Raw genomic sequence first — 13806 nt, 5'->3', positions numbered from 1 at the left:
AAACAGGTTCAGAGGAGGCGTGGTATGTCCACCGGGTTTATTAGTCTTCAGAAGCCTTCTGAACCGGATTTTGCTGCGGAATAAGTTGAGTCATTGTGCTATTTGGTTATGTTTGACGATGGAAGTATACTTATAAGTTATTATTGGATTTGGTTTAGATGTGAATTTTGTATGTTGTTGTCATTTTTTGATGTAATATAGGCTGACCCTTGAGGGTTAATAATACTTGATTTGGTGAAATATTGTCTTTATATGTTTGTTTTTGTTACTTTAAAGGATGTAATAAGGAGGTGGTTTTTATAACTTTGTGTAAAAATACTAGATAATTTATAAAGAGTAAAGTACTATTTCCCTCCTTGAGGTTTGACCATCTTAATCAGTTTTTGAGGTTTGACCATTTCTAGCATGACACAAATTGCAAGACTGTGCAAATCAAGAGTTAATTAACCGTGTGCCATAACTCTTATACAAATAATATTCCTAATAAGGTTGGTTCACAACCCATAGTTGGGAACCCAAATACTTGTCTCTGTAAGGCTATGTGTAATGGAGGGGCGGGCAAAATGTGACACGTGGCGCCTAGTCAGCAAAATGGGCGAATTTGTTTTTAGGATGTAATGGTGTAGGGGCTACAAGTTGGGCCCACAGTATCTTTTTTTATTATTTTCTTTTTATAATTAAACTAATCAAATAAAAACCAATTTCTTCAAATAATTACATAAAAATGCATTAAAATTAAAAAGAAATACAAAAAATACATAACTAAAAAAAATACATAACTAAAAATATAATAAACATATACTGTAGCTCGGTTGGCGTACATGTTTAGGTTCGGGTCGGAAAATTGAAACGGATAGCTCGGTTGGTACATATACATATACATATACATACACACACACAACATATATACATATACATATACATATATATACATACACAACATATATACATATACATATATACATATATATACACACACAACATATACACATATATACGTATACATATATACATATATATATATATATATATATATCACACACACAACATATATACATATACATATACATATATATCACACACACAACATATATACATATACACATACATATATATACACACACAACATGTAATAAAATAATAATATTTCTTCTTCCACGGCGACAAAAACAACCCGCCCCCGCCCCTTTCGCCCACATATCGCCCGGGGGGCGGTGTTTGCGCCCAATTTCGCCCCTTTGTCGCCCGAGCCCACGCCCACTACACTCATCCTAAGGTTTTAAACTTGCACCCTCAAGGTTAATAACCCATTTTGACCAAATTACAAAGTTAGTCTAGGCAATCTTCTAATAATTAAGTAATAATTGCACACCACACCACACCACACCACACCATAGCATGATCTATCCAACCTATATAACTGGGTCATTTACCCATGAATCTATTTGGGCTTTAGACTCAAAGAAGCTGTCAGTCATATTCTTTGCAACAAGCTGCAATGCCTCCACACGCCTTCTAGCCTCTTTGGACCGTTCTTCAGCAGCCGCAAGCTCTGCACGTCTCTTTCTGAGATTGATTTGGGCAACATTTTCATCCAAAAGGTGGTCTGCTTTCTTTTTCATAAGCAATCTATACATTTCAGTGTCTTCTTTCCTTTTCTGAACGGTTTCCAGGTGAGCTTCAATCCATGACACGTCAATGTTGATTGCCTTCACATCTGACATCTGTTTCTCTATTTCCTTCAGTTTCTCAAAAACGTCATTAGCTTGAATCTGCTTCACAACTTCACAAACAGTTTCAACAATTGATGATCTCATGGAATCTGTTTTCAATACACAATCGGCTGCAATATCACCGTGTTTCTTCAAAATGACTTCATGAATTGTTGCAGAACTTTGTTATAACTGTGTAGCCTTGAACACAAACCATGCCACTTTCACTAGTTGAGAACTTTTCCACCTATGAATTAAACTAGCGAGTCAGTCAAGAAACGCAATCTTAGAATTTATTACATAACATAAGTAATTTATAGAATCAAAATAAACAACCTAACTACAACCAGACCCGACCAACTTTGACCCGTAAACTATTAAACACTTTCTTTATTCTAGCCAATTTGGAAACATTTTTTCACCAATAAAAAAGCCAAAAATGACTTGGTTTTTGTTAGGGGTGTCAATCGTGTCGAGTTGGCGGGTTAGCGTGTTGAGATCTTCAACCCTAACCCAACGCGTATTTTTATTCGTGTCGGGTCGTATCGACCCATTTAAATTCGTGTTGTGTTCGGGTTGTGTTTCGGGTCAACCCATTTTACATTCATATACGAATATGAGTAATATCTATTGACTTAGTAATAAATTAAACAATTAAGTACTCTTATACATATAAAATTTGTTAATAATTTTTGATAAATGTAATTGTTTTTGTGTATTTATCTCTCATTCTTAATTAACAAACTTAGGTTCACATATTTAGTTCAAGATAAGAACAAACGAATGAAATAACCATAGAATATACAGTTAGAACTAATAAAATGAAATTATTAGAAGTAAAAAGTAGATAAAACTAGTGTAAAAAAATTAGTTTTACTTTTAAAAGTTAACAGATATATGAAAAATTAACAAACTAAGTATTTAACTTTAAAATTTAAAACACCTTATCTCTAAAAATAATATTCTCTCTAAAATTGTTAAAGAGGTTAACAGGTCAACCCACTTTTTGACGGGTCGGGTTCGGGTTGACCTGTTTAAGAAAACGTCGTGTCAGCCAACCCAAAACCAATACTTTTTCGTGTCGGGTTCGTGTTGGATTTCGGGTCGGGTCAAGAATTGACACCCCTAGTTTTTGTCCATTTGTGGCTTAATTGCCTTTTCCAATAACAATCACAGAAATGTATAACATAATTGAGAGGTAAGGAGATATATATACAGAATGTTCGTGGTTGGGGTCTAAGATTACATCATCATCATCATCATCATCATCAATAACAATAACGTGCAACTACAAAGATAAAGGAAAACGTGTTAACCATCATAAAAAGTATATAATTATTTGATGTAGTTTACTTTCAAGTTGTTGAAATTGTATTGGTGTTTAATCATTTACAAGGTAGATTAAAACATTAGATTGTGCAATGCATGACTTACCTTCTTGTCTCTAGGCGGTTCAAGTCGGTTACAATGGACTAAATTAGTTGATGATCCAGACAGTGAATGAGCATTTGTCGGGCTGATGGGTAACTTTAGGTTCAATACAGAATCAGTTGACTGAATTTGATATCCATCTTCATCGTCTTGCGGTACATAAACACTTACATTTTGGTCAATAGCAGTTTGACCTTCATCAGTTTGAGTTTGCTCTTCAGACAGTGATCGAGCACCTGGTGGGCCGATGGGTAATTGTAACTGATAATCGAATTGAATTGGATCTTTAACATATTGAGATAATTGATTGTCCTCTTGAATGTTATTGAAGAGGTAGGTCCCAGCAGAGCCCAGTTGGTCCCGCAAGACTCACCTTGAACAGGGACGTCTGCGCAAAGGCCATCTGCTTCCGCAGGACCCACCATGCTCATAGAACCTTACGCGCAGTACGCAAGCTGTACACGCAGGGAAAGCCTCCCAATGGTGAAGTACCCCGCCTGTTCCCGCAGTTGCGGATACAAGCCATCAGGGAAGGCTACCCGCAGACAGCAGGGCTACACGCACAAGACAATAGATACTTCAGTAGTCACATGAAGGAATGAGCAAGGCGGGAACAATCCCGCCTAAATGAGCCAGTCTGTATGATTCTGAAAGATCTTTTGTACTATACCTACCAAGGTATGGATAGGACAGACGATCTGACCAGAACAGCCCATGAGCCAATCACAGGGTGACAGCTCACCGACAACAGTGCGAGGAGGAGCACCCTCTAGTACTGTTTGTCACTATTAGCCGCTGCCTACTCACCAACCCTAACTGCAGGGCGTGCGCAGCCTACAGTTGATGAAATAGTGTTACTGTTGGCCGTAACCTATTCACTAACCAGCATGGCCTGCGTATAATCCACAGTAGGTAGGACGTGCATAATCTACAGGTGGAGGAATAGTGCAGCCGACATAGTTACTGTTGGCCGTAATCTATCCACCAACCAGTATGGCCTGTGCATAGTCCACTGTTGGTAGAACAGGAATACTATTCAGCCGGCTGTACCTTCTAGGAAACCTACCTTCGGCTATAAATACTCCAACATCTTGGAATGGTAAGATCATCTGTTATCCAGTTATCTAGCAATCTCTTAATATACACTTATATTCAGAGCAACCTAGTCTGATTCTCACGCCGGAGGGTGGTCACAAGGAGGAACCCCCCCCTTCTCAGTGACGAGCTTACGGTGTTTGTTTTGCAGGTCTCCTGAAGAACAGCCTTCTCAGCTAGATCTCATCCGTGGGAAACATTACTTAACCCCCAGATTATCTATAATCTGTACCGGGTCACTTAGTGTTTCTTCATTGGCGCCATCCGTGCATAAAAGCTAGAACTATTTTAGTTTTTTCACAATTTCTGAAGAAATGGTTAACGTTACTCCGGTCCAAAGGCCTGTAACCGACCAAGAAACCCCGATAACAACCCCAGCAACTGGGGGGAACACCGGCGGTTATACAATCCTTACGAACACTACCCCGACTACCCAAGCCGGGGCAAGTGCAGTAAATATTCCACTGGGGTTCACCGATACCCAGCTGGAAAAACGAACGAGGGTCCCTCGCCAAACACTAGATCAAGTGAAGGCGTGGGCCGAAGCACGGCAAAGAGAATTCCAAGCCGAGTTGGATGAACGCTTGCGTTCAGCTCAACAGGCCGACGAATTCGGCAGTACTCGCCAACACCTCAATATGAGCAATGACTGCGAGTACTCAGACGACGAGTTGGAGTCCGATACCGACGCGAACCCTCGCCATAAGGCGAAAGGGAAGCGTAAGGAAACGGACGTCCAACCAAAAAGGAATTTTGGGGAAGCTTTTAAACCAATCGCGGAGAGAAACCCGCGTGACTTCTCCAAGACCTTTAGACCAACTGCTACAAATGCAGGAAAGTCAAAATTTGCAAGGGACATTGCGGAAGCAATCGCCCCGAGAAGTGCCAAGCAAATGTCCAACATTGGCACTTATGATGGTCTATCCGACCCAGACGACCATTTGAACAGGTTCATTGCGGGGGCTACCGTCAGCAACTGGACGGAACCCACGTTGTGCTACATGTTCCAAATGACTCTGGTCGGAGCGGCCAGGGCATGGTTCGATCGTTTACCGATCCACCACATATATGACTGGGCGGACTTTCAGAACAAGTTCAGCCAGCACTTCAGCCAACAGAGGAAGTACACTGAAGAGCAGTGGACGATCCTCAACTGCGTGAGAGAAGAGGATGAATCTTTACTGGACTTCATCACTCGCTTCAACTCTAAAAAGCTTAGTCTCGGCAACATAAGTGAGGATCTGGTTCGCGCCGCCTTCATCCAAGGCGCCGAATACCCAGAACTTATCCGCACATTGACGGGTAAGGATGGCATGCCATCAACTTGGGATGCCATCATGACGGCGGCAAAGCGCTTTGCCGAGACGGAAAAGCAACTGGGAAGGGATCTTCCCCAGAGTACACACCTCTACACGCAGAGGACAAGAGAGAACAATGTCCGGATCGCCCGGCAGAACAAAAAGAGGAGGCTAGGTATTTGGCAGTCAAGGGTAAACTTTGACACCTCATCCAGCTCTCGCCCTCTTGTTGGCGGAAGGGATAACACACACCCTTCAAACCGAAAACACCGGTGGACGCCACTCACGAAGAGCGTCACGGAGATATTTGCCACGGAAAAATTGCCATGGCCAAAAGCCCCATTGATCCGGCAGAAACCTAATGCGGATCAAAGCAAATCCTGTGATTTCCACGGGACAAAGGGTCATGGTACTGAAGAGTGCACATCCTTGAAGGATATTATTGAGACATTTGTCAAGGATGGAAGACTTGCACATCTCGTGGCATCAATCAGGAAGGGAGGAAGGAATGACAACCGGTACAGAGGTAACGGACGGAAGCCCATCGACATCAGCATCAACATGGTTCATGTTAAGGTCAGAGGAAGAAAAAGGCGAGTGACAGAACCATGCGCGTGGAAGGAAGCTGAGGTGCGCTTCCCGCGAGTGCCAGGAGGCCCCAGCAAAGAAGGCCCCATCGTCATCAGAAGCCAGCTGGGGCATTACATCACTTCCCGCACTCTTGCTGACAACGGCGCTTCGTCGACAGTGATGTACAGGCAGTTCTTTGATAAGCTGGATGATGAAGATAAAGAACGCTTGGAAACGGTCTACGCTTCAATGGAAGGGTTTGACGGCAGTACAGAAACCCCCCTGGGTATCCTATCTTTCCCCGTTACTCTTACTGATGGGAATCATTCACGCACAGAAGACGTGGATTTTGTCGTGATGAAAAAGCCACACCACACGTACGACATCCTATTCGGAAGAGACGGGATGGCAAGATTCAATGCCGTGGTATCTTCAGTCCACGGCATGATGGGATGGCCAACAGCTGAGGGTGTAGCGATGATCTCTGGCATTCCCCAGGTATGCATTGCATCTGTCTCATCTAAACCCAAACCAAAAAAGGCTAAACCAACCATCACTGAACCGGAAAAATGGGCCTTCAATGGCAAATACCCCGACCAGGCCGTTACCATTGGACCAACAATCGTTGATCCCACCCGCACATTACTCAAACGCTTACTGCAGAAAAACGCTGACATCTTTGCGTGGGCACCAGCTGACATGACTGGTGTACCCCGAAGTAAGGCGGAGCATAAGCTCAAGTGCGATCCGGCTGTTACGCCAGTCGTACAAAAGCGCAGAGTAATGGGGCCTGAACAAACTAACGCGTGTAGAACCCAAGTCAGGGAACTCCTTGACGCAGGTATCGTACGCGTTAGTAGATATCAAACATGGGTTGCAAATCCCGTAATGGTACCGAAGAATGACAAACAATGGCGCATGTGCATAGATTTCAAAGATTTGAACAAAGCATGCCCCAAAGATTGTTATCCGTTACCAGAAATTGATCTCAAGGTGGATTCGTTGGCACCATTTCGCCTTAAATGCTTCTTGGATGCGTATAAGGGGTACCATCAAATCCACATGGCCATAGATGACCAGGACAAAACCGCATTTCGGACGCCCGATGGTACATTTTGTTATAAAATGATGCCATTCGGACTTAAGAATGCAGGGTCCACGTACCAACGACTAATGGACAAAGAGTTTCATGCCCAAATCGGGAGAAACTTGGAAGTCTATATGGATGATTTGGTTATCAAAAGCCTCGAGCCAGAAGCGATGTTGAAAGACATTGAAGAAACTTTCAACACGCTCCGAAAAATAAACATGAAGCTCAACCCGAGCAAGTGTTCATTTGGGATGGAAGAAGGGAAGTTCTTGGGAGTCATTGTTACTAAAGATGGCTTCAGAGCGAACCCTGAAAAGGTCGAAGCCATTGTTAAAATGGAATCACCTACCACCATCAAACAGGCTCAGACACTGAATGGACGACTAGTCGCACTTAATCGCTTCTTGGCAAACCATGCGGATAAGTCGTTTCCTTTCGTGTCAACATTGAGAAACTGCTTGAAGAAAACGCACTTCCGCTGGACACCAGAAGCGGAAGCAGCTTTTCAGGAGATTCGGTCACGCTTGATCGAACTTCCAACACTTACAGCACCACAAGCAGGAGAGGAGTTAATCCTATACCTTTCCGCAACAGATAGAGCAACCGGGGCAGTTCTGCTAGTAGAACGAAAGGGCATCCAGATGCCAATCTATTATGTTAGCCGTGTACTAACAGACGTAGAAACCCGGTACTCTACCCTCGAAAAATTAGTCTTAGCACTTATAAACGCTTCACGCAGGTTAAGACGATATTTCCAGGGTCACCCAATTACCATTCTCACCAACTTCAAACTCTCAAACGTTCTAGGCAAACCCGAATTATCGGGACGTCTAGCCAAATGGGCAATTGAATTGGGAGAATATGCAATTAAGTACAAGCCAAGACCAGCCATAAAAGGCCAGGTCTTGGCCGATTTTATTGCAGAAGTCCCCGCTTCGCGGGAGAAAGAGTGCCAGGAGGAGGCTCAACCCTCCCCAGCACAGGACATCAACGATGTCTGGCGACTCTACACTGATGGAGCCGCCAGTAACGAGGGTTCAGGCGCAGGGTTAAAATTAACCAACCCAGCAGGCCAAGAATATACTTACGCTATTCGGTTGGATTTTCCAAGTACGAATAACGAAGTCGAATACGAAGCATTCTTGGCCGGTTTGAGAATTGCGCGTAAGATGGGAGTGAAAAACTTGGAAGCCCACGTGGATTCCATGCTGGTGGCCAACCAAATAAATGGGACGTACACGGCTGTGAACGACACAATGGCCTTGTACCTCGCCCAGGCAAAAACCCTCATGCGTGATTTTAATGATTGTAAAGTCATACACGTCAAGCAAGATGCTGACGTAAAGCACTAAATTATCAACTCATCAATGACAACCTTTACAGACGTAACTTTCTTGGCCCACTTTTAAGATGCGTGAACAACCAAGATGCTGACTACCTCTTAAGGGAAGTACACGAAGGCATCTGTGGAGTTCACGCAGGTCCCCGCGCTGTTGTGGCTAAACTGAACAATGCGGGATACTTTTGGCCGGGGATGCATATGGATGCACTGGCATACATTAGAAAATGCAGGTCTTGTCAGCTTTACGCACCCAACACGCATCGCCCGAAGAACGAACTTGTTCCAGTCACTTCTTCGTGGCCATTTCAGAAGTGGGCCATCGATGTGACAGGCCCATTTCCCACAGCAGCAGGAAATGTTCAGTTCCTAGTGGTAGCCATCGATTACTTCACCAAGTGGATAGAAGCAAAACCTTTAGCCCAAACAACCGCAAAACATATCAAAAAATTTATTTGGGAATTTATTATCTGTCGTTTTGGACTTCCACAGAATCTGGTGAGCGATAACGGCACCAACTTTGCTGACAAGAAGCTACAGCAGTGGCTGAAAGAACTACAAATCACCCACACCTTTACCTCAGTGGCACACCCGCAAGGTAATGGTGAGGTGGAAAGAGCAAACAAGAGCATCGTCGATGGCATAAAGAAAAGACTCTTGAGACACAGATCCGGCTGGGTGGACGAGCTCCCGCACGTCCTTTGGGCAAACAGAACGCTGAAAAAGGCCAGTACGGGGGAAACCCCGTTCAGTCTTACTTATGGCACTGAAGCCATGGTCCCAGTCGAAATTGGTTTACCCTCACCAAGGGTCTTGATCCAGCCAGAAGACAACGATGCGGAAAGACGGTTAGACCTTATGCTAACCGAGGAACGCAGAGACTTAGCCGCAGTGCGTGAAGAAAATTACAAACGACAAATGCAAAAGTACTACAACACGCGGGTAAAACTCTGCAACTTAAATGAAGGAGACTACATACTGCGTAACAACGAGGCTTCAAACCAAGAGCGCCCAGGAAAGCTGGCCCCGGTCTGGGAAGGGCCATACATTATCAAAGAAGTCCTGGGAAAAGGCGCATACCGGCTTGAAAGGCTCGATGGCACTCCTATCCCAAGAACATGGAATGGAGCTCAATTACGCAAATGTTATATGTAGATCAATTCCAAACTTGTAAAGAAAAGGCCTAGAGCCACTTCTAATGGAAATGATTCTCCTTACACAATGTGTTGATAGCCTTACCTTTAACTTATGAACTTCCCATGTGCCGGTATTCACCGCACCAATGCGTGAAGAAGTAAGTAGTTGCGTGTGGAAGGCGGCAAAACCCGCATAAACACAGCGCTAAAAATGTTAAAAAGTTCTAAGGAAAACCTACACGCAGGTCAGATGTAAGTAAAGTTTAGCCATCCTTGTAAGTGCAAGTGACGGTCTTACCCGCACAATCACAAACAAGGAAGCAAAACTTCAACCTATCATCTACCACGTTCAAAGGTTAACTTATTCTGAACACTTAGAAAATTTCTAGGAAAAGATAAGGAAAACTTCCACTCAGGATAAATGTAAGTTTAGCCATCCTACTAAGTGCAAGTGACGGTCCTACCCGCACAATCATGAAAGGAAGCAAAAATAAACTTATAATTTACCATGTCAAAAAGTTAACTTATCTAAGTACTAAAGAAATTGCTAAGTGTAAACATGCGTTAAATAAACAAAGAAAAGGACAAACACATTCTTTATTTCATCAACTTGAATATTACAAACATTGCTGGGTATATACCCGCATACAAAAGAAGTACAAGAGCAAATATCTACGCTAGTGGTGGAAAGGGATCTTTTGGATCATGCTTCAGGACCACTCCCACTTGGACCCGCACCATCAGCAGAGTGTGACGGTTCAAGGAAATCTCTAAGGACAGCAAGCCCATCATCAGCAGCAGCAATTTCATTTACCTTCTCCACCACCGGATGCGGGAAGGCAGCATACTGGTTCACTGCTTGGTCATAAATAGTTTCGGTATCCGCATTATACAAAGGGAAGTTGGAAGGCGGGACGCCTTTCTCAGCAAACCCTAGACCAAGCAGGAAGCCGGTCCGTTCCCCATCCTCATGAGAAGCGTTGAGGGCTGCGCTCATAGCATCGTCGTAAGATGTCTCTGAAAAGACCCGATGCACAACCTACAAAAAATGTACAAGTATAAGAACTTCTATTCTACAAAGGAAAGCGTGACGACATAAAGCTAAAATACCTGAGGCAACGCTTCTCGAAGAAGCCATTCCTTGGCAGCCAGAGCTTGGGTGCAGGCGCGTTCAGCTTCGTTCTTATTAAGATTGGCGAGAAGCACATCCTTTGCAGCGGCCTCTTCAACGCCCTTAAGCTTCCGCTCGGTCTGCGCAAGCACACCCCTCTGGTCCAGGATCTCTTGAAGTTTCTTCGCATCCTCCATAGCCAAGGCATCATGAGCCTGCTGAAGAGCCTCTAACTTAGCTTTAAGTTCTTCATTCTCCAGGCGGAGAGGCTCAGCAACAGCTTCAGCCTTGGTGGCCCTCTCGGTCGCGTTCCTCGCAGTCTCCTTAGCTAGCCGAAGCTGTTCGTTAACAGCTTGGGCAGCCTTGGAGCGGGCCTCGAGTCGCGCTTGAACCTCAACCTCGAGGGCCTTGAAGGCCTTCTCCTTCTCCGCAGATACTGCGGTCAGTTTTTGGTTCTCCTCCCGGAGAGCACGCGCCTGAGATATTTCTTTAACACGAGCTGCTTTCAACTTGTCGTTTTCACGACAAAGCAGCTCGACGCGTGGCTGCATCCGGGCCAGGAGAACCCGAAGCTCGTTGGTTAGCCTACCCTCCTGGTAGCTAACCATGGCTTCCCCCAACGCACCATGGGGAGCAGCGTGGCGAGCCCAGTCCACGCACTCCACAGGTGTGCGAATGGTTGTTCCTCGGCGTATGTTCCATCTTGGAACATACACTTCATTGGAATCCGACACTGCAAAAGAAACAAAGCAGTTAGGAAAAGATGATAAAAATTACATAAAGGACAAAAGAACCCTACGCACCTGTAGGGTCGATAACAGGCCGATAGCCACCGAACCCATCACCTGAACCTAAGGGAAATCCATCCAAAAGGTCAGGCAGATGGGAAGGTAACAAGGATCGGCGAGAAGCCCCGCGCGTACCTGAAGGTCCAGCCGTCGAGGCCGATGGCGGAGGCGGCATGGTTTCCGCCGCAGTCGATGGCGGAGGCATGGTGTCCGTCGCGGACGCCGCCGAAGAGTCAGCAGCAACAGTAACCGCCGGCTCGGTGAACGATGCTGTAAAAATTGCACTCACCGCCGGCGGTGACGTCATCTCGGCTGGAACAGTCGGCTCAGAATGAGCAACTGAACCAGCGGATGCAGGCGCAGGCGCCTGGGTCGACGCCTCAGGTAGGCTGACCAAGCCTACCGTCATTGGCGGAGAGGTTGTACTCGGCCCCTCACCCTGGAATGCGCCAACATCCACACCTGCGTAAAGAAGAAAAGTGTTAAAAAGACTTGAAGATTAAACTATGAAGATAAAAGCTAAGAGAGTTGTACTTACAGGGTTTCTTCAGCTTGAACGTACGGACGGGCGGGGACGAACCCGATGGAGCCGGTCTCTTGATGCCGGTCACCGTCGTCGTCATTGGTTCTCCAGAGGTAACAGTCGTAGCCTCCGGAGCAGTGGTCTTCTCACCACCGGGCTTCCCCCCCGCCTCTTCACTATCTGACTCAGTGTCAGATAGGAGCACTGGATCGGCTGTGGAGGCCGCCTTCTCCTTCCCTTTCCCGCCGGCAGCCCGCTTCTTCCGCACTAACGAAGGACCATCTGCGGATTCCTCAGAAGAAGACAGGGTGTAAGGAATTCCAGCAGCGGGTACAGCACTGAGGGGTGGAGGAGAGAATAACGCCTTACCTGGCCGCCGGTGGCTCAGGATCTCGTGGCCCAGCGGATAAACCTCCACAAACCGATCCGCTGTTTGCTCCAGGATGGGCAACTCGTTCTCATCAAGAGCACGAGTACCCATCCGCACAGGATCGTCAGCTTCCCGCGGGTACAGGAGCGACTCCAAATTGTTCCCCTCTGAAAGAAAAGAAACAGTTAGAAGACAAACTCATATCAACAAGAAAGACAAAACATACCATAAGGAGTAGAGTTCAAACCGTATTCGAGAAGGATGGGAACCTGAGACGCCTCCTTCCACACCCGGCTCATCCCCAGCATCACCATCCCGGACTCCGCAAACCGGTAAACCGGAGATTGGACCAGGGATATCTTCGAGAACCATTCCGCCTCCTGGTAGTTGGGGGCGTGAAGGCTCGGAATTGCTTGGCCATTTTTAAACTTCATGGCAAGGGGGACGGCGCGGGCGGATATGTAGAAGAACTCCCGCTTCCACGATCGGAGACTGCGCTCGGTCGCACAAATCTTTAAACCCTTGATACGGGTTGTCAGGGTGTACCACCCCTGGATGCACCTCCAAGTATAGAAGGTCATCAGGCGGTCCACATAGGGCTCGATGCCCAGAATCCGGCACACCCACTCGAAGTGGCGAATCTTGGCAACCGCCATAGGGTGCAGCTCGGTCAAATGAACACCGTGCCTCTCAAGGACACGATAAACAAACTTTGTCAATGGGAACCTAAGATTCCCATAGACAAAGAATGCTGCATAAACCCCGATCTTGCCTCTGGGGGCATCGTACACGGTCTGGTGGGATTCAGGAAACTCAGGCTCCAGAGGATCGAGCATGAACTTCCTAACAACATACCGGTACTGATCGCCGGGCAGAGCACACTGGCACTCGCCAGCAGTACTCCTATCATCGGTGGTAGGCTCGAAATCATGTGAAGACATCTTGCAAAAGGAAGAAGAAAACGATTTCAGGGGAATGCTCGACTAATTAGAGTATTCACCGGAAATCGCTGTAAAGATGAAGAGAAAATGTGAAAGTATGAATTGGAAAGGATCCTCCACCCCCTTTATATACTAATCGCAATTAATGCGGTGAATTTAATGCGGAGGAGAGAGAAATTGAAGGTGCAATGAAACTATGACGCGTGGCAAAAAGCAACCTGGCAACAGCTGTCAAAAGGACGCGTGCCAGTAATTTCGCGGCCACGCGCCCGAAAAATCGCGCCCACGCGCCTGAAAAAGCGTCTGGAATGACCATGTACTGTCACGTCACCATAACTTCCTGCACGTCCTGACACAGTCAGAAGAAACCGTCGCACGACGTTTCAGATGTTTGGACTGTTC

At 45.8% G+C, this 13806-nt stretch overlaps 1 protein-coding gene across 1 annotated transcript; it reads right to left on the bottom strand.

Annotated features, from left to right (window-relative positions):
- Window positions 1-1278: 1278 nt before the first annotated feature.
- On the bottom strand, window positions 1279-13404 carry LOC143602319 (uncharacterized). The gene is made up of 4 exons (XM_077079476.1): window positions 13356-13404; window positions 3147-3457; window positions 2929-3000; window positions 1279-1959 (listed from the first exon to the last, which is right to left on the bottom strand). The coding sequence occupies exons 1-4, from the start codon at window positions 13402-13404 to the stop codon at window positions 1876-1878; spliced, it is 516 nt and encodes a 171-aa protein (XP_076935591.1). The 3' UTR covers window positions 1279-1875.
- Between the last annotated feature and the right edge of the window lie 402 nt (window positions 13405-13806).

This window comes from Bidens hawaiensis, unplaced genomic scaffold (genome assembly GCF_021521415.1).
Source record: "Bidens hawaiensis isolate Kalapana, Puna unplaced genomic scaffold, B.hawaiensis_p1.1 tig00058438_1, whole genome shotgun sequence".
NCBI lineage: Eukaryota > Viridiplantae > Streptophyta > Magnoliopsida > Asterales > Asteraceae > Bidens > Bidens hawaiensis.
The sequence above is the reverse complement of the archived record's forward strand: the minus strand, read 5'-3'. Positions and strand labels throughout refer to the sequence as shown.